This window comes from Anomalospiza imberbis, chromosome 23 (genome assembly GCF_031753505.1).
Source record: "Anomalospiza imberbis isolate Cuckoo-Finch-1a 21T00152 chromosome 23, ASM3175350v1, whole genome shotgun sequence".
Taxonomy (NCBI): Eukaryota; Metazoa; Chordata; class Aves; order Passeriformes; family Viduidae; genus Anomalospiza; species Anomalospiza imberbis.
The window spans coordinates 4,954,491-4,979,928 of record NC_089703.1 but is presented as its reverse complement, the minus strand read 5'-3'; the positions used below and the strand labels follow the sequence as shown (position 1 = coordinate 4,979,928).

Here is a 25,438-nt window from a genome sequence, read left to right as displayed (position 1 = left end):
ATCACCTTGCCTCCTGTTTTGCTGAAATGAATTAACTGGCAGGAAATCATGGATTTCCGAGCCCGGCTTTCCTTACGACATTCCTCGCTGCAAAAGGAGAATTAAACCGGTGAAAGTGAGTAACAAGAAACAGGCTCTAGAATTATTCTGTGTGGTAAGAGGGAAACAGCATCGACCTGGAGAGTAGCAGCTCTTTTAGGAAAGGGGTTTGGAGAAGAGGAAGTGGCTGAGGGAATGGAGAGTGCAGAGAATGGATCAGAAGGTTCTGGGTTGCAAAGGAGGCATAAAATTTGTTAGAGGTGAGAATACACCACAAACACCCCAAAAACTGGGGCTGTGTCACAACAGTCCTGAGTTATTGGAAATTCTTCCAGAAAGTTCTCTTTTTAAAAATTCATTTTCTTAAATCTCTGATGGGTCCTTTATTCCTGCTTTGATTTTAAAGATATTTTTTTCAGAGAAAACATACCTGGCTTTGAAGAGAGAATGACAATCTCTCACAGCACTTGGCTGTGTGTGTTTGCAGAACTGGGGGGAAGAATCCACCGAGCACTTCTGAAAATTCACCCTTAAATCCCTTACTAGGTCATGAATGGGGGGGAAAAAAAAGAGAAAAAAAAAGCAGCAGTAAAAAGATTTGAAGGAGATTTTTGGAATTCTCACCATGGTTTTATCATCTTCCCAACGCTGAATGGTCTCACTGTTGGAACTGCTGTGGTGGGAGTTGGGGACTGATGGGACAGGGCAAGGCTGCAGGAATGTGCTTTCCTTGCCACGGATTGTCCAGTACAGCAGGAACATTCAAACCACTGCAAAGATTCATTCTTTGCCCTGTTCTTCCAGAGCTCATGTGAGTTCCCCTTCCTTGTGTGTTCGTACAGGACCACATTCCTTCAGATTCCCCTTCTCAGCTTCTCCTTCTGAATTTAAAACTTGCAGTTATATCCATGTATTGTCCTGGATTGCTGCAGCAATTCCTGTCTTGAGGAACACAAAGACTGTGCCACGGGGAAAAATTCTGTTTTCTATGGATTGTCGTGTTTGGGTTTGGGATTTTTCTTCTCTAAACATTGTGCAGTGTTCAAAAGCTTGAAATTGGAAGCCACATTCCAAGAAAACAATGAGGGTTCCTTGCCATGTTCAGTGATAACTTCTTTCCAAGTGTCCCGAGAGCTCTGGGATCTGGAAGCCAGCAGTTCTCAGGGATCAATATTTTGGAGGTAGGGTCCATTTCCTGTGAAATGTGGTTGCTATCAGGCTGGGCCAGGGGACACTTGGCCAGGCTCAGCTTGGACATCAGCAGGAATATCTCCATGGAAAGGGTGGTCAGGTCTTGGCAGGGGCTGCCCAGGAAGGTTTGGAGTCCCCATCCCTGGAGGTGTCCAAGGAAGGGCTGGATGTGGCACTCAGGGCTCTGGGCTGGGGACAAGGTGGGGATTGAGCACAGCTGGGACTTGATGGCCTTAGAGGTCTTTTCCAATGATTCTCAGTGATTCTGTGGCACTTGAAATTTGCAGGGAGAGAGAGGAGAGGCCTTGAGGAACAAGCTTTGATCAAACCAACCATGCTTCCAAGAATTTCCCAAATTGTCCCTGGTAAAGCACTGCACATTTAAGATGAAATTCCTGCAGTCTCTCCTGCTTGGAAGTTGCAGGGGGGATGTCAGGACCAGCAAGACATGACCTCACCTTGCAGACCACAGCTGCTTCACCTTCTTACCCACCATCCCTCCCTCATTTCTCTCCCCTCTCCTTTTTTCCCTGCCTCAGCAGCTTAGCGAGAGAGCGTGAGACGAAAATAAAAAAAATAAGGGGAAAAAAACAACACAAAAAAAACCGGAACGCAACAAAAAATTCCTTTCTTCCCCAGCCCCGTGGCTGTGCTCTCCTTGCCTGTGCTCGTGTCCCAGAGCCGTGCTCGGGTCAGCAGCGAGCTCACGCTTTTGTCAGCGTGATTAATAGCGCTGTGGATTGTCGTTAATTCACTGGCTAATGACTGCAACTCTGGCCGCTCCCGGAGTAATCGGGTGATGTATGTGGGGAGCGCGCACCTCATGGCAGAGGTGAAAATCATTTCGACAAGTCAAATATTGTCACAGGGAACAAATGGCTCTCCCTGTTAATAAAAATTAATGAATTTTTTTTACCACCGGCCTGCTAAATGAAGCCGTGGAGTGAAGGGAGTGGAGTGGAGGGGACAAGCTCGGCGGAATTAGAGCGCTTTATTCGGTGGTTAAAAGTGCAAACATCTTTATTACGGCAGTGATGGGATGTGGCAAGGGGTGGTGGGGCTTTTGTTTGTGCTCAGGAGGGGTTTGCTCGGATGCACTGAGGCTTTTCTGAAAGTTTGGGGCTGTGTTTGCATCAAGAGGGAGAGGGGACAGGAAACAAAGAGGTTTAGTGGAGAAAAAATGAATATTTGATATTAGGAGGTGGTGGATCCCTGCCTTCATTCTTTCAAAGAGTGCCCTGGCTGCTCTCAGGCACAGAACTTTGGCAAAGCCACCTCTGAGCTTGCCCAGTGCTGGCTGGTTCTGCCTTTACATCAGTTCCCTGCCCAGCCTCCAGTTCCACCAGGGTTCAGATAATTGTCCACACCAAGCCCAGGCAGGGACTGGTCCTGTGGGAGAGGTTGGTCTGGTGCCTGGTGGGTTTGGAGACCAGGTGGGAGAGGAAGGACTGGCATAGCAGAGGCAGCACCCCTGAAGAAGTCAGCAGAATTTTGGGATTCTCCATCCCAAACTGGTACCTTATTACCTGTTAATTAGTGAGCTCTGGCTCACAGGTAATCACAGAAGAGTTTGGGTTGATTTTGTGAGGATTTTTGGCTCTGACTGTGCTGATGAGAAGCGCTGGCTCCTGTCAGTGAGGTGATTTTTGAGGTGCAAACCCTGGAGCAGGTGACTCGCTCACAGGATTGGGGTGCAGCCCACCAGCACATCGGAATTCCAGGCAGATTGATGGGAACACTGCTGGAGTCCTTCGGGGCTGGATTTTGGGACCACTGCAGGTGGATGCACTCCCCTCAGGGAGCTTGGATCACCTCCTGGCTTGCCTTAGCTGTAATTTTTACACTCTTGCCAGGCTGACTGATGAAAATTCTAGTATTGAGTAGAAAACAAGAGTTAAACAACCCTGCTCTGAGGCCTTGTTTGTTTTATCAAAATTGTGAGGGAAATCTTCAAGCAATTCCACCAGTTAAAGTCAGGTACATGAAGAAAAATAACACTTGACCTGCAAGGGACCTTTAAGGTTCTCTGAGTTTCCATGGATTTGGCTGTGGAGGGAGCAGAAAAACAGGGATTAGAGAAGGAAAACACAGGGAAGCTTTAGACAAACAAACAAACAAAGGCCCTCAGTGCACTCCTGGAGGGAATGTTGAAGTGCCCAGGCTCCTGTTGGCAGCCAGGGCACGGAGAGATCCTGCAGCTTTATTTTTTTGGAATGCTGGAGTTCCGCAGAGCTGCTCTGACAGAGGCTCTCTCGGTGAACACGAGGAGAAATATTTTTGCTACTTAAAAATGCCTCAGTTTTCACAGCTGGCTATAGGTGCTGTCATGGGGGATAAAGACTTTCATATTTTTGGGTTGTGTTTCCTTCAATGAACTGGTTTTCCCGTCTGCATTTCATTTTAATGTAAATATATTTGCTGATGATCCATAAAGCAGGATATCATCTTGGTGATTTTAATCCACATTTTGTGGGTATAATTTTATGGCTAGCAAAGTTTAGAAATGTGTTTAAAATCTCTGAACAACAGTGAAAACTTCCTGCATAAAGGATTATTAATTGTCAGGTAATTGAGAGGGTGATGATCTCTGACTAAACATTAAGGCAAGGTGTTGATTTGTATTAATTGTTGAAGATCCCATTAAGGTGTTAACTCCTTTTCCCTGTAACAGTATTTTGGATATTAATGCATTTTTTTCCCTTGAGGTGAGGTGCTCTTCCCTGATGCTCTCAACTCTGTGTGGTAGGGATGGCAAATGAGGACTGGATTCCAAACAGGACCAGTTTAGAGATGTATAAAAAAAGACTGGATTTCCTCATTTATAATTATTCACTTTATTAGAAGCTGTGGGTATTTTATAAATGCAGGTCAACAAACAGCTCCTGCTGCAGCTTCTGCTTTCGAGGGATATTTTATGAGTGTACTTGAACACTTGGCATATATTTCAAATTTTCATTGGAAAATCCACCCTATTTGTCAGTGAGACAGACTAAATTAAAACTTGATTAGGCAATCCCAAATCTGGGTTAAGCGTTACTGTTTTTAAAATCAAATTCTTTGTGGGAGATAAGAAATGAAGAGCCTTTTTTTATTTTTGAAAAAAAGCCTTTGAAAACTCCAAATTTCAACTTTGTGGACTTTCACATAAGTCACTGTTGTGTTCAGATTTATAATAAATGAACACCTGGCTGAAAATACTTTTATAGAGATGGACAAATTTGCCTTGTGTAATAAATAACACGAGCTAGAGCTGCTCCTCCTGCCTTGCCCTTAACCCCTCCTTTGCCAGAGCAGCTTGGGCAGCCTTGGTGCATCTCTTTAACATGGCCATGTGACTGCTCCAAATCCAGGATCTGAAGAGTTAAGGCACAAATAAAATCTCAAGTTCAGACTGTCAGCTTAGATAGTGCTTAGCAATGGTCGAGGAAAAAAAGCCAGTTGTGATTTAGAAGAAAAACAGTGAGATTTGGCCAATTCCATGGAATACCTTTCTTAGCCCCGGGGCGAGTGGAAGTGGTATATTAACCAAGGAATAGAGCAGAGGAGGAAAAAGGCCAAATCACATTTCTTTGAAACAAAGAGGCTTTTTACCAGGAACAAGGCTTGATAAAAATTACAGTGGCATCGCAAGTCATTTCAGCCGCCCTGCCTCGGGCCATATTAGAGCAGTGAGGAAATAAGGGATGCAGCAGCCCTGAAATACAAATACAGTAGTCCCCGGAGTGTTTTTAGTATAAATAATCCTTTTTGGAATAATGTCGTGGCTTTAAATAGGGCCAGGTGGTGGGTGCAACACCCAGGATTGCTTCGGAAGGAGGAGAGGGAAATGGGGTGGAGAAGCTCTGCCTGGATGTGGGGAGTGCCCTGGGAGGGCCCCAAATCCTCGTGGTTCCACAGCTTCCCAGGTTCTGACTGAACCAGAAGCTGGTGGAATCAGATTAAAATGAATGTGAATGGATCTGTCAGGCTAAGCCAGGAGGATATTGTGGTGTGGCTATGAAATTAGTAGGTCTAAAACAACTGTGGAGTCCTGTGGAATGGAGCAAAGTTCCTTTGGAGAGGATGGGATTCTCCCAGGAATCCCACCTGTAACAGTGTTTGTTCACAGTGCTGGGGAAGGATTTTATGGGGTATCTCTTCCCACTGCCATTTGTTGAACCTCCCATTTTTCCTGCTCTACATTTTGCAGACAAACTCTGGGAGCACTTTCTCTGTCAGAAGTGCCTTGTAAATAGACTGCAGTGGGGAAAAGCAGGAGGATTAAACACACGCTCAGTTCTTTGTCAGGTTCTTGTTCCTGGAGAGAAAAGAGCACTTGAGTGGCCAGGAGAAAAGTGCCCCAAACAGCAGCTCTGTGGAGGTGCTCCCAGTGCAAACATTTATTGAAATAAATCATTTATTCAGTGGGATGGGGACAGGAGAAATGGAGAGATCTCTGCAGAGAGCAGCATTAACACCCCCAGTTATTTCTCACTGTCATAACTTGGCCAGTTAAAACTCCATTTTTTCATAGTAATTAAACATTTCTACAATTATCAGGACACTGGTAGCCAGAGGAAAGGTTTTTGGCTAAGGAAAGGAGTTCAGTTCTGGTCCTAGAATATCAGGAACCTGACTCCTCAGCCAGTGGTGGAAAATACTTGGTAGACCTCTGAATTTTCCTGATTTACATGGTCAGAATGTGACAGGTGAAGTGTGAATTGGCTGGATGGACACAACTGGATGGGTGCAGTCAGAGATGTGTCCCAGATATATTTTGTCTTGTTGGGCTCTAGGCAGGCTGGGATGTGTGGGAGCATAAAAAGAAACCCAAAACGAGTCAGGGTCTGGCTGTAAAACCCCCAAGCGTTCCATGGGCTTTGGGAGTGAACCCATGAGGAGTGGGAAAGCAATTTCCAGCTGATTTTTGAGCACAATCCTTTGCTCCCAGCACAGATTTAGTCCGAGGAGCTTTGTCCTTGTGGGTCACAGCAAGGAAACCAGCCCAGCCCAAAGATCAAAGCTGCAGCAAGTGTTTGAGAGCCCTTTGTGTGTCCCGTGTGGGGCACAGCTTGGGCAGCCCCATCTGTGCCAGGAGGGGTTTTCACTCAGATCTTCACTTCCAGGTCTGGGAGAAACATTCCTGGGCACAACTGAACTTCAAGGCTGCTGCAAAAATGTGTCTTTGAGTGAAAAACTCATTTGTTTGTTCAAAGCCCAGGGAGGACTCGGCTCACAGACCCAGTGGGGTCTGTGCTAAAAGGTCTTGAGCTGGAATGGTTGGATTTGGTTTCACTGATATTGTGAGTTGGAGCATTTGAGAAACTCTTTGGCAACATCCCTGTGCGTTCTACTTGTGCTGTTTGTAATTAAAAAGTGTGTGAAATAATGATAACGACTTCCAAGGGCTGAATTTAAAAACATAGGGCTGATCCATTAGAAAAGATGGGAAAAGTTGTACAGATTTTTTGGCTTTAAAATAGAGGGGTGGTAGTAGAAAGGAGCTTGAAACACAAACACAGAAATCTGGTAAATGTGGACGGACCTGAATTTTAAAAATATCTGTGTGGTGTTCTGACTGTTGAGGAAAATATGGTTTGCAGAGTACAGCCTTACTCAGGAGGGCAAAAATAGGATGCAGGATATTTTTCCCCCTGTTTTTGCAGATCTCTGCTGTTTCTTCCCCGATACAAAACCAGCGAGCTTCCCCGGAATTTTTTCTTTTGGCCGGGGCAAGGCAAATCCCACTTATCTGGTGGCATTAAAATGTGTGCCTGTGTGTGCCTGTGAAAATAGAGCCCTGCTTTTGACACCCACCTCACGGCTCTGTCCTGTGCCCTGCATTGATTCACTGCTCCCCTTTCATTCCCCACTCCGTGGGCACCGTCCCCTTCCCCATTCTGCCCTCCCTCCTCTCCTCCCGCAACGTTTGCGCGCCTCCCGTCAGGAAGTGGAAATTGTTATCGATTAATATTAATATTCGGCGTGTTTGTGAAAATGCCTCTCCCCGCTGCTATTAATCTGCCCTGTTAATAATGCCAGGGCTCCTGTTTGGGACCCTGGGGAAGCCACAGTGAGCGGAATGACAATGAGACGGTGACAACAGCCCCAAAGCCTCCGCTTGGCAGAGCCGTGAATTCCAATGGCGAGGGCTCCTTTTGGAGGCTCACAAACGCTTTATTCTCGCTCCATGGTCTGACATCCAGCACCGAGAGAAATATCCAGCACGGGCTGGTAGTTTTTGGAGGGCCAGCCCAAGTGCATTTCTTTATTTATTCTAACTAGGTAGCATTTCTCCCAGGGGAGAATTTTCTCTCGCGGTCATTTCCAAAGTTCCACTTTGCTGCGTTTTCAGCGGGGTTGGAGCATTTCTATAGATTTTTAAAGGGGAGGGATTTTGGAGCAAAAATAAGCAAACCACTGCAAAGCAATGACGATTTTTCTGCACCGAGTGGAGCTTTTCTCCAGCCTTTCCTCTCTTCCTACCCTGAATTTTCTTGCTGTTGTGTTATTGCTCCCCAAATGTTTGTTGCCACTCTGGTAATACACTGTGTATATCTCGTGATACTACACTGGAGCTTTTATCTCATAAATAGTTCAGAGACAGAAATCCCAAAGGCTAATATTTTTTCCAGCACTTTTAATAGTAAGACAGCAGAGCTTTTTTGGTTGTGGGTTGTTTTTTTTTTTTTTTTTTTTTGCTTAAAAGAACCAACTTTATCTACTGCATCCAAATATGGATCAAATCAATATTTGGACATGGCACAAATTGTAAAAATGTCAGCTTGAATTAAAATATAAAACAAAATTGTGGATTCGGAGAGATCAGGTGAAGCAAAGTTACGACAGCAAACAACAACAACAACAACAACATTCTCTGCAGGGTTTGATTCTAAAAGGATCTTATGTGGAAATATTTTTGATGTCTGGTTGAACCAGACTTTTACTGGAAATATAATACTGGCATTTAGAGCAGAGTAATTTGGACACTTTCCCTGCTGGTTTTACTAGAGGAAAATGGGTATTAAGGAACACACTGAAATACTGTTTCGAGCTTTATTCTTCATTTCTGCCAGCAGAAATCCCTTAATAAAAGAAAACACTTAATTTTTTTTTTGCTTAAAACCAAAGGTACTTGAAATCCTTAATACCTGTTCTACTCACAGCCAAGTTCTGCAGCAACTGCTTTTAGAATGTTTATTGAAAAATGCACCCGATTAACTCTGCTCAGTCCTCATCTGCTCTCGCTGCTCCTTTCGGATCTGTTTTCTGTTCCTTTTTAATAAAAGGACTTGAAGCTGCTTTGAGAGGTGCAGTTCCAGCTAAGACAAGGCAGGGCATAAACGTGAAACTTGAAAAATGAATCTACAAAGTAAGCACGGGAAAGGGGCTGCGTTTCCAAGGGTTTCATTTTTGTGAGAGTCGTCCTACCTCCCCCTCCTGCCTCATCCCTCACTGTCTCTGCAGTTCTGAGTACTCTTCAGCAGAAAATTGGGTTTTTAATGTGTTCTGCAGCAGTTCTGCATCAGCCAGAGCCAGGGAAGTTCCATGTATTTTGTTCTTAAACTCCAGCTGCAAAGATTTGGGCGGCACAGCCAGACACAGCAGTACCTGGGGCAGGTTCCTGTGCTGGGAATGCTCAGAGCTTGTTCCTGTCTGGAATCTTACACAGGGATGTGCTAAAACTTGTGGCTCCTTCAGATTTCATTTCAATGGCAGCTATAAATAAAATTTTCTGTGTGTGGCCTGGCAAATGTGAGTGTTAGGGGCTGTCACTGGGGTGCAGGGAGCTTGGCCAGCAGAGTTTGGAGCAGCTGGGTCCCTCAGGGATGGGTTCCTGAGGCCTCACCTCCAGAATCCTGTTTACTCCATCAGCATCTTCCTGCTTCTTGAGCATTCCCAAAATTCTGTGCTTTGTAGTGTGGAAGAGAAATAGAAACATTTCTATTAAAGGAAATAGGAACATTTCTATTAAATTTTCTATAAATCCATTTCCCACATTAGTGTTTGAAGGGAAACAAGCTGAGAGTGGAGTTTGGGTATCTGCTGGAGCTGGGCTGCTGGGTTTGTTGTGGGATCAGCTCAGACCTGACTGAATATCCAACAATTTGAAGTTGGCAGGGTCAGAATTTTCCATGCACACCTATTTAATGGAATTTAACTTGTCAGCAGGACAAAGTTGTGACCTGTGACTCGTTCTGTCACAACTGTGCCACCGTTCCAGCTTGAATAGGGAATAGAGAAGACCAGATCACACCCACAGCCATTCTGATTGCCCCTAATTCCTTTTACTCGTAGCATTTTGGGTTTTGTCAGGTGTCAGGGAGCTGTGAGAAGCTCTGGATATGATTGATCTAAGGAAAAAAAAAGTATTATTCCACTGAGAAATAATTTGAGGTGCTTGCTGTGACAGTGTCATGTGGTGTTAAAGGCCCAAGATTCAGGAGGAATCCAAAGGGATGAATACTAGAATTCCAAGCTGGGTATCTCTAGACATGCTCAGAAAAGTTGGCAAAACCACAGCAAGTTGTAGCAGAAGTGCCCAGTGAAGTGAAAAATTAAGTAAAGGTTTGTGTGAGCAGCCCCATTTCTCAGAGGTAAAAACAGCCCCTGTGACATTCCCCTGGCACCGTGGCACAGGGGCAAAACCACTTCCCACTCGTGGCCACTTCCCTGCCTGGATATTTATTGCCCAAGCTTTTTTTCCAACTGTAAAATTTGTGAAAATGAAGGGGTTTTGTGAGTGAACAAAAGAGAGGAAAAAGACATTTCCCAATGGTCATTTAAAGCAGAATTTCCTCTCGCTCTGGCAGCAGTCAGAGGTGATGGGGAAAGCTGTCAGAGCATCCTCTGCAGTCTGAGGACCTGGTCCCAGCCATGGCCAGGCTCTGGTTTGGGTGCTGGATGTGTTGATTTCAGATCAATATCCACCAGCAAATGTTGTAGATCCCAGTACAGCTTGGATGGAGGTGGAGGAGAAAGGTTCTTGCAATGAATGGGGTGAAGAAATTGAGAATTGGCTTGAGAATCTTAAACAACTGATTGTTTGTGGTCCTTTCCTTACAGCATTCTCAATAATATTGTCCATGGATGAGGAAAAAGCCATTTTTATTGCCTTGAAGCATTTAATGCTTCAGCTCCATCCTTAATGGAAGAGGAATAATTCCTCTCATGACATTTTGTCACCAATTTGCATCTTTTCTAGCACAAGTATTTCACACCAACTTCCAGAGAGGGTGTTGCACAATCCAACCCACAGTGTCACATTTCCCTTGTCACACAAGGCTAAGGAAAAGTGTGCCTGGTGTTTGTAGCACCCAGAAGTGAGATCCCCCTGGGAATCCAGGCATTTCCCTGGCTGCAGGTTCAGGTTTGCACCCAGCAGGGAGAAAAGGCTGGGAAGGAAGGTGTGGATCCATGAGGAAGGTGAAAGTTTAGGGAGAATTCTCGTTTCTTCTCATTTCATGTGGGATTTAGAGAACTTAGAGGCTCCCAGTGCTCAGGAATGCCAGGACTGGATCCAGAGCTGACTGACACCAACAGTTCCCACCACTTTGAGGAAAAGCTGGATTTCTGGGCTGGTCCTGCCAGGCAGACACAGCAGAGCAGGGCCTGGATTTGGGATTTCCCACTGTATTTCAGCTGTGGCCATCAGGTGGCAATCTGACCACTGGGATCATTCTGTGCTGGAGGCACTTTGGGGTGGGTTCTCCTTGGGCTTTCCAAGGTCCTTTGTGATTTAGGGTCGTGTCTGCCAAGCTCTGGGCTGTGCCCGCTGTCAGCTCCTGCCCTGTGCAGGGCACAGAGGGATGGGCAGCGAGGCTCCTGCAGAATTCCCAGTGGGTTAAGGCAGGATGGAGGGCAGATATTCCTCAGGATTCACCTGAATTAAGGTGAGATGAGCAGCACAACACCCCGAGGTGATGAACCCTGGCAGCAGTAGATAAGCACATCATTCTTGGGAATATTTCCTTCTTGCTTGAGCAGGGCTGGGTTTTCATGATCTGATCCAGCTCCTCTGGCCTACAAAGGGGTCAGAAAAATGACTTTATTTTTGGCCTGAGTCCATGGAAATGGAGACAGAATCCTGTCACCCCAGAATTAGAAATGTAGGTGATTTTGTTTGCTGGAGGTGTGAAATAAAGAATCATGGAATCATAGAATGCCTTGGATTGGAGGGACCTTAAAAATTATCCAATTCCAGCCCTACTGCCACGAGCAGCTCCCACTAGATCAGGCTGCTCAGTGCCCCTCAAGATATTGCTCAAGGTGGTCCAATTTTACCTGCCTTCCTCACCAGCCATTACACCAGGAGTTGTTTGGTTTGGTTTGACTGGTTTGGTTTCTTCCCTGGGGAATGTTTCTAAAGGGAAATCACAGTGCAGGAACCTCAGGACATCCAAGGACCTGTAAAGGTGGTGGTGATGTCCCTCTTTGGGCTGGAAAAGATGACTGAGGTCACCCCACTGCTCTTCCTGTTGAGCCAGAAAATTGAAACAAATCCCAGGAAGTCCTGGCCTAATTAATATATTATTATTATTATTATTATTATTATTATTATTATTATTATTATTATTACTACTACTACTACTACTACTACTGCTACCACTTAACAAGCAGTTCTAGACAGCATGGAGGTTTTAATACTCACATGTGATTTTAAACTCACAGCTAGGAGTGAGCTGCAAAGTTTGCATCATGATGTAAAAACCCTTCCAACCCCCAGTTAATCCCTAAGGAAAAAGCACCTGTTGGTCTGTGCCTGTGTTAGCCATTCTTAGCTGCAAAGTCAAAGTTCTCTGTGAATATTTTTATTTTCTACTCTTCTGCTTGGATATTTCCTTTGGGCCTGAGGCTCCAGGTTCTGAGGCAAAGTGTGAGTTCAGTGGGTGCCTGTCATTCTCCTCCTTGCTTAGAAAATAAAACTACCTGGGTTTCACACAAATGTTGAATTATCCAGGTCAGTGAAACTCAAGATTGTGCTGGTGATCAGGCATTGCCTGCCCAACAGAAATTAATTCTTGGGATGTTCTTTAAATGTTCCCAGTGAAGAAGTCAAAGAAGCTCTTTGTAATCTGTGAGTGTAAAAAATGCTCAATCATTTTAGATAATTGGGTATTTCCACAGCAGAATTAGATATCTAACAACAACAACAACAACAACAATAATTAAAACAGGACTAATGACAATAATGATAATAAAAGTAACAATAAACATATTAAACCCCAAATACAACAAACCCACCCCAAAACCTCACGCATTATTTCCCCTACCACCATTTCCTTTAACATCAGCCTTGCTTTTGCTTTCATTACAGCTGCTAAATAGATTATTCATGAGGTCTCTCACCACCACTAAACCATCCCTCTCATTGTTGCCAGGCCCTCATTGGTGTCACACAGATTTTCAGCGTCTGCCCATATCTGATTATCTGTGGAAACAACCTTTCAATGAGCCTTTTTATCGAGTCATTTCACCGGGGAGCTTTGAGGGACTAATTTTAGTTTCATGACAATAACAATAAGGTCAAGTTGTATTTCTGTGCTGCTTTTCACCCAGGCAGGCATTCCAGAGGAGCAGATGTGGGACAGAGTGGTTGTCACTGTTGTCACCGTGGCCACGTCCGGCTCTCCACGGCCCCCAGCTGAGCTGGGATGGAGCTCAGGAGAACTGGGATTGTTCCTGGAAAAGGAGATGTTCTCTGCTTTTTTTTTTTTTTTTTTTTTTTAATGTGTTTTTATACCTTAACCACTTGTGGAATATTTGGGGTAAAGTTGAGAGGAGCCCTGCAGGGGAGAAGGGGTTCAGTGGGTACAATCTAGAAAATTCTGTGGAATAATCAAAATGAGCCCCAGCTGTTGTATTTCCTCTAAATCCCTGGAATAAACTCAACCTGTGGAGAAGATCAACTCCCTCACCTGTGGGGCTCAGCCTGGAGAAAAGGAGGCTCAAGGGGGACCTGTTTTCTCCCCATTTCCCTGACAGGAGGGTGCAGCCAGGTGGGGTCGGGCTGTGCTCCAGGGAACAGGGACAGGAGCAGAGGGAGCAGCCTCAGGCTGGGCCAGGGGAGGTTCAGCTTGGACATCAGCAGGAATTTCTCCATGGAAAGGGTGCTCAAGCCTTGGCAAGGACTGCCCAGGGAGGTACGGGTGTCACAATGCCTGGAGGTGTCCAAGGAATGCCTGGAGGTGGCACTCAGTGCCCTGGGATGGTGATGAGGTGGGATCAGTCACAGCTTGGACTTGATGATCCTGGAGGTCTTTTCCAACCTCAGTGATTCTGGGATTCTGTGAAATCCACCTGGCAGTGCACAAAAAAAGGGCCAGGTTTGGGCACAGCTTGGATTTTCTCTGGCTGGTAATCAATGCTGGGTAGAATTTGTTGAACCCAGCACTGGATGTGCCGAGGAACCCAACGTTCCCACATCTGCCTGGCTGGGATTCCGCTCCCACAGATGCCACCTGGAATCTCTGGTATCAGACCTAGCATGACCTGAAATTGTTGTTTCTTTGTCATTTCATGGTGTTGACAGTCCCTGGTCATTTAACAACTGAAAAGACACATTTACCTGTCTTTGGATGATTCCTCTTGAAATATGAGGTCAGTCAGGGGAAGGATCAGCTTCACTGTTAATTAAAGTTTAATCAGAACTGCCCTGGCTGTCCCGTAGAAGAAATTAAATTAACAATGTTCAGTAGTAAGGTATCTTTATACTTTACATGTGTCCTCTGGAAATTTTCACAGGTTGTGCTCCAATAAACCAGTTTTGCTCTTCAACTCAGTTGGAATTCCTGTTCCTTAAGTGCAAAAGAGGCTAATCATAGAGCAGAAAATAATTTGACTTGCTAATACTGGGTGAGAAAACATTTACTGCAACCACAAATATTTTCAGGATGATGGAGTATCTCATGTTCATGAAAGCTTGGTTCTGGTGACATGTTTGAGTAGGGAGGGCTGCACTTTCTAGCAGAGGAAACCCATGTCAACTGCAGCAGGCAGCTCCCTGTTCTCCTCCAAAAAGTGGAGCAAAAAAATGTTGGCAGAGGAATCAAAATCCTCCTCTTTAGTCGAGTCTGCCACCAGGTTTCTTAGGCATGAACTCCGGAAAATCTTTATTAGGCATAAAAAAAAAAAAAAAGAAATAGAGGGGGAGATGTGTCTTGCAGACAGAAGGTGCATTCTGAGGTTAGCAAGGAGATGAATTATAAATACCTCAAGTCGAGCCATGCTTTTCCAGCTATTCTTCCCTGATGGTTCCTAGCTGGGAGCCAGTGAAAAGTGTCATTTTGGTGGGGTGCTGCTCCCCCCTGGTGACATCAGTGGTCAGGCATTAACTGTGCCCCGCGGGAGCGCCCACAAAGCGGCGGTTGTTGGGTTTGTTATCGTGGTGGGAGCTGCTGAGCACACCCCTGCTGCCTCATGGAGACTGGGCAAATCTGCTCCCAAAATACTCCAGCTACTTCTGCTGGGTAAAAAATGGTGTTTTTCTTTTCCCCCCTTTCATGTTTTGCTCCCCCACCACCACCGGTTTTTGCTTTTTGGTTGAGAAAGCTCCGTTTTCATTACATGGATGGCCTTGCTTAGAAATTGATTCCCCTTGGAAAAATGCCCAAACTTTGTTGCCCTCTGTGTGCCCAGGGTTTTCATTTGAGGGCAAGGGGGAATTGGCATCAAAGTGACAGAGAGTAGGGCTGGATTAGAGATTAGCAAGGAATTCTTCCCTGGGAGGGTGGTGAGGCCCTGGCACAGGGTGCCTGGAGAAGTTGTGATCCCTGGAAGTGTCCAAGGCCAGGCTGGATGGGGTTTGGCGCACCCTGGGATAGTGGAAGGTGTCCCTGCCCTGGCAGGGGGTGGAACTGGATGGTTTTAAGGTCCCTTCCAGCCTGAACCACTCCAGGATTCAGTGATTACAAAGCAGTGATGTTGTTACTCCTGCAGGGGTGCATGGCTGAGCTGTAGCTGGGAGCTCACAGCCACAGCTGCTGATGTGGGACACACTGAGCAGGAGCCCCAAACACCAGACAAACACTTCTTGCCAAACTTGGATTTTCCCCTAATTTATTTCTGGTGTTTAATTTTTTTCCCCCTTTTACAAAATACACTGAGCCAGTTAAAACAAGAAGTGGCTAAAGAGAACCTCAACCACCTCTTCTGTGTTTTCTTGCCTCTTTCCAAAACTGAAGTGCAGACAGCAGAGGACCCCTGATCCCACAGAACACACCAGGCTGCAATGAGCCTCACCCACCCTTCTGCAGCACCCCATGGTGATCAGTGCCCTTACCTCAGCTCCACCCGAGTTCCTCGAGGGAGGTTTTTGTCCTTTAGAAGCGTGCGAGCTCGGCTTAGCCAAACTTTGTCCCAGGGAGAGATTAACCAATGTTCACGTGAGTATCTCAGTGTGTTTTGTTCTGCTGTTTCCCCTTTTAGGTGACAGCGAGATTGTAAATAATATGTACGAGACCGACCCCGATCTCCTTGCTGGAGAAAGCGCAGAGGAGGAAACTGAGGACAGTATAATGTCCCCCATCCCTGTGGGACCTCCGTCACCCTTCCCCACCAGTGAGGACTTCACTCCCAAGGAGGGCTCACCCTATGAAGCTCCCGTCTACATTCCTGATGACATTCCAATCCCACCAGATTTTGAACTCAGAGAATCTTCGATCCCAGGGGCAGGGCTAGGGATTTGGGCCAAAAAGAAGATTGAAGTTGGGGAAAGATTTGGACCCTATATGGCAGTACAGAGGAACACATTAAAGGAAACAAACTTTGGATGGGAGGTAAGCGTGTGGAATGTGGGCACCACATTCCTTTGTCTTCTCTGCCAAGTGTTCGTGGAGCTGGACTGAGGCCTGGTGGCCTGGGGACAGAGGTGGTGACATTGCTGATGCCATGTTTCCCTGAGTAACTTCCCACCCCCATTACCTGAAGGATTTAAAAATCAGCAGAAATCCCTTTTAAGTTCCCTTCTTGGGCCACAAAAACTGCCCGAGCACCGTTTTGGAAGTCTGTTTTTGAATGATGTCGGGTCACTTCATCAAGTGCTTGTCATTTCCAAATTGTGTTCGGGAGTTGTCGCGTGGAGGGAATGGGATTAATCGCATCATGTTTGGTGGTTGGGGGTGTTACCTTTGACTCCCAGCCCGTGTCAGCAGTGCAGGCATTATTAACTGGGCAGGGAAAAATAGCATGTACCCATTAACAGCCCCCATGTTCTCGAGTTCTTGTGCTGCAGCAAAGATGGAGAAATGTGAAAGTCATTTTTCCCCAAGAGCTGAACAAAACCCAGCCTTCAGCAGGAAAAAAGCTCTGTCCCACATCTCCCATCTTATCTTTTCTCCCTGCTTTTCTGTGCTTGTCCCAGAAATCATCTTAGCCTCTTCTGCTCTTATATTCTTGATCTATATATCTAGATCCATAATTATCCTGGAATATTCATTAATAGTGAATTGTATCCTGGGATTTCTGGTCTGTGTTCACAGTCCTATCCCAGTGGCCATTATCCAATATATAATTCCTTCTATCTCCCCCAGTGCCCATCCCAATATTTCATCCTCTGCTGCCATGGCAGCTACTGGCTCTTGTCCTGAGGAAGAGGATGTGTCTGGGGCAGTGGGATCAGAGAGGTTTACTGGCAGGATTTGCTGTAGGATGGGTGAAGCTTATCCCAAAAAGTGGGAGCTGAATTTTCCCTCATTTTTCCCTGGGTGAAGCAGTCACTTGCCCTTTTTTCTCCATCAGCCACTACTGGGATGAACTGGTTCACAAAATCCTGGAGGATTTACAGGGTGGGAAGCGGCTGAGGACTAGAACTGTAAGGTTTTCTCAGGAGAAGGCACCAGTGCAGTGACAGAACCCTGTTTTCTTAGAAACAGAGGTCAGAAAGGCCAGGCTGAAGCGTTAACAGTTTTAATTTTCTCTGATTATATTTGCACTCTTGATTGTGAAGTCAAAAATCAGTGAGCAGTGAGACCCAGCAAAGCCCAGAGAAGCAGGACCAGATGTTTTTGTTTTGTTTACTTTTTCAATGTGTCTGAAGTGCAGGAAACAGCTAAAACCTCCTGCTTTAAGAACAAACTCAATTGTGTTTTGTTGCTCTGCAGTAGGAAGTGTCTGAAGAGTTAAAATCAGAGTTTGGTTGTATGACTGAGTGGAGAGTTTCCTTTCCCTTCTATCCTAGTGCAGGGAAAAGAGGGTAATTCAGCTGAGTTTTGATCCCCTCTCTCCCCTCCAATGACATTCCTGGTGTTGGCTTCTATTGTGAAAGTCATTGCAGAATATTTGATTGGTAGTACTGTATGAGCATCAAAAAATGGGGGTTTTGGGGGGAAAAAAATCACTTTTATTTTACTGGCAATACATGGTCTGGTTCAGGGGGGCTGTAGGTGTGAGTGAGGAGCTCGAGATTCCTGAGGAAGGCATTGATCACTTCCATGTTTCTCGAAAATAAGGATAATTTTCCTCTAGGAATATGCCATATTAATTATTTGTAGGCTGCAATGTGAAAGATGAGTCCTCTTCTTTTTGACCCAATTATTGATTGGTGGCATTTGTTGTTTCAATTTATATTTTTGTTTGTTATTTTGTTTAAAGGCTGATTTTTAGGAACAAAATGCAATCCTCATTGCCTGGCAGAAGTCGAACAGTGCAAACCTTTTTTCCTCTGACCTTGGCAAAACATTGTCCTTGCTTTTCATAATTGTGATAAAAGTTGCTATTTACACTCATGATTTTCAGAAAGGTTCCTCACATCCCCACTGCTCTGCGTGCTCTGATAGGAGCTGCATTTATCAATTCCCGTTGACTTTGTGATACTGTTTGTTTTTGTAGAGTAATTGAGCAAACTTTCCCTCTCTGGGCACTTCTCCTGTTCCAGCGGCATTCCTTTGTCCCCTGCTGTGGCAGGGACATTTCACACCTCAAAGGAAGGGCTTTGTCCTCCCTCAGGTGTCCCCATACCCACCCCAACACTCTCTGCTTGTCCTTGCAGCGACCTCTTGAATTTTCCCATTCCCCAGAGTGTTTAAGGGCATTTCAGGGCTCTGTTCCCAGAAAGTGTCTTCAGAATTTCATTTGGGAGCAACATCCATGAATCCCTTCATGTGCTGGACAGGAATTCATGGAATAAGCTCTGTCTGCTGAGTGTTGGTGTCTGAGCCCTTCCCTTGGGGTGGAAGGTTGGGAAAGCCCTGAGATGTTCTAGGCAGCTCTGCTGGATGGCAAACTGGGAAATGAGAACTTGGGATGTTCTAGGCAGCTCTACCTGATGCCAAATTGGGAAATGAGAACTTGGGATGTTCTAGGCAGCTCTGCCTGATGGCAAATTAGGAAATGAGAACTTGGGATGTGTTTGCATCCTCTGCTCCTAAAATTGAGCAGCCAGGAAATGGGCAATGACTGAAAAAAAGGAAAAGGGGAGGAGTTTTTTGTCACCCAGTAACTTCTTGGCTTTTGCTTCCATGTGCTGCTTCTTTCAGTGGTGATAAATTCAACAAATCTGAGATTTTTAGGATCGCAAGGAATGTTCCTTCTGCAGTTTAACATTGGTTTTTTTGGTCAGTATTTCTCTGGAATTTGTAGTTTTGTCATGCACTGACTTGTGGGTTGAATGCTGGTGTAAGACTTCCACACAACTCCTTGTTATGGCCAATTTGAATATATTCCATTTGAATTGCCTCTCATATTAGGAATTTACTTCAGGAATGATACCTGTTCTTCACACCCAACCTCTTCTCTGTTCATATTTCTCAATTCATTTCCTGTAGTTTATAGCCTTGATAATCCCACTTCTGTGCACACCTCACTCTTCAAACTCTGAAAACCTGGCCTTTGTATTTGTTTGTTTGTTTTTAGGAGTCATCAGCTCCTTAATTTCAACAGTGCTTCTGCCTTTGACACAAGAAGTTCTTGCCCTTCGTCATAGGAAATTTGGTGTCAGGCTTTGACTAAACTGGGAGTTCACTGGAAGTGGAATTGGCTGCAATGTGGTCAATCCTCAGCACCACCTCAGTTTTGTTAGAAAAAGCTGATTTTGTTGTCATACAGGATGTGCTTGATAATTAATGTCTGTTCCTTCTGATTTCTGCATAAAAAAAAAAAAAAAAAAAAAAAAAAAAAAATAAAACGACATTTTGGGGGTTGGAAAATATGCTGTTGAGGGCTTTGATGTGAGAATGGGTCTTTCTCTTCTGCCTAAGGATTACCACTGCAGAAAGAGCTTTCTCTTTTCAAGCTCCAGTAAGGGCAGATTTGTGAAAATGAAAATGAAACAGAGCAGTGAATTTTACCTCAAACTCCTCAGGAAATTTAGTTTGTGTTTGGAGGCAGGGCCAGCCCTGTTTCCATCTGAACTCCTCACTCCAGACTTGCTGAAACTTCCAGCTTTACTCATTAATAGCCCAAAACATCCGTGGGAATGCAGAATGCTGTGTTTTATCTGCCATACCTTGAAAAAAGCTGTGTAATTATCTTTATTATGGGTGTTTTTCCTTTCAGGCAGAGAGGAGGGCTGGGTGCTGATGGTTTGAACACGTGTCCTGCCTTATCTGCAGCACAGCCTCATATCTGGCCTCCTACTTTGCTTTGTGGGATATGTTTTAAAAAAATATTCTGTGAATTAAACCACGCCTATCATTCAAGGGCTTTTTTGAACATGGGATGGCAGCGAGTGATTCACTCTCATCTCATAAAAATAAATAAGATGTGTCAATCCTGGCCCTCAGCCCCTCCCAGGGATGATTCAGTGCAGGACCTGTTGGGTGCTTTCCCTCATTCCCTGACACTGCTGTGCTGATGGTGTCATTTCACCTTTTTTTTTTCTTTTTTTTCTTTTTTTTTTTGTGTGTGCCTTGAAAGACGTCACCCCACCTAAAAGCCCTGTGATTACTGAGTGTGACCTGATTGCATTTCTCCTGCTCCCATTGCCCTCCTGCCCGCTGACACCGAGCACAGCACTGCCAGGACCCTGAATAAATCATGGCATTTTTGTGCTTTATGGCCTCTGGGAGCCGAGGAAAATGAAAATAAAATAATTGCATAATGATTTCGATCGCTTTGGATAAGTAATGGTATTTATCAAGGCGCTGTTAATTTTCCTAATTGAGAGAAGAATGGGAATCTCATCCTGGGGGGAGATTTAGCACCTGGATTGTAGGAGTCATGATTTTAACTCAGTTTGCCTCACAGGATAAACACCACTGATAAATGCACTTTGTTTTAATTTATATTTTAATTTATATTTTGAGAGAGGTTATTTGCTGAAGCAAAAAGGCTTCTCTCAGCTGAAGTGTCAGGGCCAGGCTGCTTCTTTACATAGGAAAAATAAATAAGTGTTTTAATTTCCTACCTGGGGGGGGAAAGGTAGAGCCTGTCCTATGGAAGACAAATAACTGGGGAAAAAAAGGAGCCAGCAGCTGAGGATGCAGCAAAGTTCTGGCTCCACGTCTGGGCCAGGGAAAACTGCTGGGTTCTGAACACACTTTAAAGAGTTACTGATTCACAGTAGTCCAACCTCCCAATTCCTGCAAAATTTAAATTTTTAGCAGGGCGTCTATTTTATTTTCTCTGCTTTTCAGAAATATTTCCAAGTGCCAAGGGAAATTTACTTTATGTGACTGGCCATAAATTCTGGGAGGAGAATTATATATTGCATTTCCTTGAATGCAATAAATATTTTTAAAAATTAAATATTAAAAATATCTTTTAAATATTAAAAATATCAGGCTGATTCCAGCCTGGCAGGTCTGGAAATTGGAATCACTCAGAAAATGAAAGATTCTGTGGGCTCATGAAGAGAACAGAATGCAAGAGCACCCTGGGACTGCCCTCAGTAGTTGCTAAGAGCATCCCCAGTTAGAATTTTATACACGTGGATATAAAACTGCAGAGAAACTTTGGCTTTGGACCAAAACTCAGAGCTTAAGTGAAAAAAAATTAATCTTAAGGAAGAAAAATAAGTCCCTGACCTGTAAATATTTTAAAGATGTAATTTTTATTCTATTAATTTTAATTATTTTAAATATTTAAATTTTTCAGTGAGATTTTTGGGCTAGAGGAGGTTGCTCAGCTTTGTACATGCTCAGTTCCATCCCCTTCCTAAGGAGCAGCTCTGGGAGAGCATCAACATTTTTATTTTCCCTACAGGATCTGGGCTTTGTTCTGGTGTCAGGGGACCACCACAAGGAAGGGGAAGGGTCAGACCCAGGTGCTGGCAATTGTTGGGCTGTTTCCTATGACTGGAATTAAAACCATGCCAGGAGGAACAAGGACTGGATGGAGAGGAAGAAGCTGATGGAATCACAGGACAAACCCCATTGTCTACAGCTCCACCTTTTGGGGAGGTTTAATTTAATAATTTCGACCCTGGATAAAAGTGAAGAATGCACCTTATGGCATCCAAGTGAAACAACTGAAATTTGTCCCATTTTTTGACATTTCCCCAAATGCTTCAGTGCCAGGATTAAGAGAGTAAAGCCTTTTTTAGGCCCAAGAATGCCAAGATAAGTTGCTCTATCTTAGGCATTGGCTAAAACATGGGTATATAAGGAATTAAGGGAAAGAAAGAAGAGACAGGGGAAGGCAATGACTAAGAATACCTCCTGATATTTCTCCTTTATTTCCATAAGGGGTAATAACTCATGAGCAATCCGGCAGAGGGCACTTTCTTTAAATAGAACATTCTGATTCACAAGCAGAAAAAGGAAATAAATATTTTCCTTTCGTCTTTGAGAGCCATCCCTGAATACCAGCTCCTGAAGCAATATTTTATCAGCCGCACATTCAAAAAGGAGAAAGAAAAAGAAAAATCCCAGGAACAGCTCAGTGGTGACCATAGTGGTTTGAAAAATAGCTTTTTTTTTCATTAGCAAAAACCCTGCAGAAATCAGGACACTGCTTCTTCTTCTGGAATTTTAACCTACAGAGAAACCCAACCTGGGTTTTGTCCTCTCCCAGCTGCTGGAGCCTGGAACACAGTGGGATTTTGTAAAAGAGATAATCAGTAAGGGAAACCATAAATATACATGGGCTCTGAAGGAGGCAGCGCCCTGGGGACTCTCTCAGAGGCAGTTTGGTAAGGTGGGAACAACGCAAAATAACTGATATTGGGGTTTTCAGGCTGCTGGTACCAGGCACTCAGGAGGTTTTTTGGGAATCAACCTCATGCTCCTCACTGCTCAGAGATGTTCGTGTGGGACTGGGCACTGAGAGCTCCAGGGTGAGGTCCAGGGATGTGTCAGGGTCATCAAACCCTTCAGTAAACCCCATCTGAGCTCCTGGCCAACCCTAAAACCTGAAAGTTCTAAATTAAATCTCTTTACCTCAATCTGTGCGATGCAAGAAGTACCAACAGCGAATTTTCCCAAGTAAAATGTTGTGTTAATTACTTTTAAAGAATGGGAAAATCACATTCTCTGCATAATTTGGCACCGTCCTCTTCTTCCCATGGCAAATACGGAGCAGCACCACAGATCTGGAGAGCTGGTGAATATAGCAAAACTAGCTTTGTTTGGGATTTAGGACTTCACAAATTTTGGCACTTCAGTTGCTTCTTTGGGTCTGGAAATGCCAGGGAATTTTATTGGATTTAGAGATGGAAATCAAAGGTTGGGTGTATTGCTTTTTTTAGGAGAGGGACATGGGTGGACATGGTTCTTCACTTGCTAACACAGCTCTTAATTATTCTCCCTTTCTCTTTCTGTGTTCATTATTCTTTCTGTGCGCTCATCATTCCTCTTTCCATGTATTCCGTCCCAGCAAACTGCTGGGATCTGTGCAAAACAGGGCAGTCCCGGTACTGAGAGAGCTCAGCTTTGCAAAACAAGGGCTGCTTAGCCAGAGAGGGTATGAAACTGAGTCATTTTTAGAAACAGGAATGGAAGAATCACAGTTGCAGGAGGAGGGCCTGGGGCCAGGCAAGGTGGGGAATTGGCTCTTGGGGTGGAAGGAGCGTTTCCAGAGCATGGAGGTGTCTTTGGAAGAGTTATTCCCACTCATGGGCTCTCTTTCTCAGGTTGTCACTGGGGCCCAGCTGCTTTGTGAGGCATCCCTGTAAAATCCCCTCCTTGGCTGGTTTGTGCAGCTTTCCTGATTGCCTGGTCCCCTCTGTCCTCAAAGCAAACAGACAACAAAATCATTGAATCCTAGGAAGGGTTGGAAGGGACCTTAAAACCCACCTCACTTCACCCCCTGCCATGGACAGGGACATCTTTCGCTGTCCCAGGCTGCTCCAAGCCCCATCCAGCCTGACCTTGGGCACTTCAGGGATCCAGGGGCAGCCACAGCTGCTCTGGGCAGCCTGTACCAGGGCCTCAACACCCTCACAGGGAGGAATTTTTTTCCTAATCTCTAATCTAACCCTACTCTGTCAGTTTGAAGCCATTCCCCCTCGTCCTTTCACTCCAGGCCTTTGTAAATAGTTTTTCTCCATCCTTTTGTTGGCTCCCTCCAGGGTGCTGGAAGGCCACAATTAGGTCACCTTCTGCTCTCCAGGCTGGACAATCCCAACTCTGTCCCAGCAGAGCTGCTTCATCCCTCTGATCACCCTGGAGCCTCCTCTGGACTCTCTCCAGCAGCTCCATGTCCATCCTCTGCTGATCCCAGGGCTGCGGGTAGGGGGGTCTCAGCTCCAGGCCTGAGTGGAGCTGGAATCAGGTTCCAGAGAGGTGACAGTGGGCTGTGACCCTTTGGGGTGTCTGCAGTGCTGGGGATGTGCAGGTTCCAGTGGGATGTGTCCATAAAGGGGACATCTCTCAGGGGACTCTGTGAGAAGCACAGACTGGAGGGTGGCTCATCACAACTCGCCATCATTTACTCGCTTTGCCCAGAAAGGCACAAAAAGTTATTAAAGAAAGTAGAGTTTTCCACTGAGGAATGCTCTCACCCAGTGTCCTGCTCCTGCACTCGCCTTACTGGGGTTTATTTTGGCTGCTCTTGGCCACGTGTTGCTGGGGGAATAAATCCCTGCATGTCCTGGAAGTGATGCCTGCACCCTGAGCGGTGCAGCCCTGACCTTTCAGAGCCACCTCTGTGTCTGGTGTATTTTATCACCTGCCTTGTTCAGCCCCTTCATGCCCATGTAGCACTGAGACCTTTCCCTCAGCACACACAAGAGGTTTTTCCTGCCTTTGGCTCTGCTCAGGCAGCCATGTGCTCCTTCCCTTTGGGACAGCGCCCTGCTTTAATCGTACATCTCGTTGTGCCATCCCTGCTCCATCCTGTTCAAAAATACCTACATCTCACCCTTGTCCCCCACCTCCCTTTTCCCATTTAGATCTCCCTGAAGCCCATTCTCCCTTATCAGCACAGTAATTTCGTGAGCAGAGCTTGGATTTCTGCCGTTTAGGCCCCGGCCATTGTCTGTCGCAGCTGCAGTCAAGATAAACCCTCACCCAGAACAAAGTTGGAATGACCTTTTACAAGCAGAATCTGCCTTGTTTCCCTCCAGACTAATTTATCAGCCTTCATTTCAGCCTAGTCTCTCAGCAGAGGCCTGAAAGAACATTACAGAGAGCATGAATGAACAGGGGGATTAAGATGCTTGGCTAGTCCCTCTTTTTCATCAGACACCTTCTGGATTTGCTGGGATGTAAGCTGTAAATGACCGTAAGTGCTGAACTGCCTTAAACTTGGAGCAAGGGGAAGGGAAAGGAGGGGGGAGAGCCACCACAGCCAAATGTTTGGAAAAGAAGAGTGATGTGAGGAGCTGGATAAACCTCCTGTCTCGAGGCAGAGAGTAGCAGGACTGAGCAGTGTCCCCAGTCCTTTCCAAGGGCTCTGTGTCTGTCCTCAGGCAGGGCAGGGAAGGGAACAGGCTCAGCTCCTCCAGAACAGTTAATAAGGCAAATTTAAATCCAATTTATTGATTCAAAGCAAATTGTAAAAACTGGGCTACATCCAAAGTGTTTCGGTGCAGCAGAGCAGCAGGACTTTTCTTGTGTGATTTTAACGCCGCAAGAGGGGAAATTTTTTGAACTGAACTTGACAAGTGTCAAAGATCCCAACAGGAAAGCCATGATTCTCCTGTAGCTGACAACAGCCACAGTCTAAAGGAATCGCTGTGAGGAGGGGAATAAAATATTTGTCTCTTGAAGGAGGGGAGAGTTGATAGCTGCAGTTGGGGTGAATTTCCTGGCAGCTTTAGTGGGACTGGATAATTCCACCCCTAAACACCATAAAAAGTCAGGTTCTGTTTTCCTGCTTACACCTTTTAGCTTCTTTCATCTTTTTTTGTAAT

The 25,438-nt window shown here is 45.2% G+C and overlaps 1 protein-coding gene across 4 annotated transcripts in view; it reads left to right on the top strand.

Moving 5' to 3' along the window:
- The window catches only part of PRDM16 (PR/SET domain 16), a 298,478-nt gene that overhangs the window by 96,811 nt on the left and 176,229 nt on the right, over positions 1–25,438 (top strand). For 3 of the 4 annotated variants that reach the window (XM_068171625.1, XM_068171626.1, XM_068171624.1), the window contains exon 2: positions 15,637–15,986. The exons of the other annotated variant lie outside the window; for it this stretch is intronic. In XM_068171625.1, coding sequence (XP_068027726.1) covers positions 15,637–15,986 — 350 coding nt within the window. The remainder of the gene's footprint in view (positions 1–15,636; positions 15,987–25,438) is intronic. 4 annotated transcript variants of the gene reach the window in all.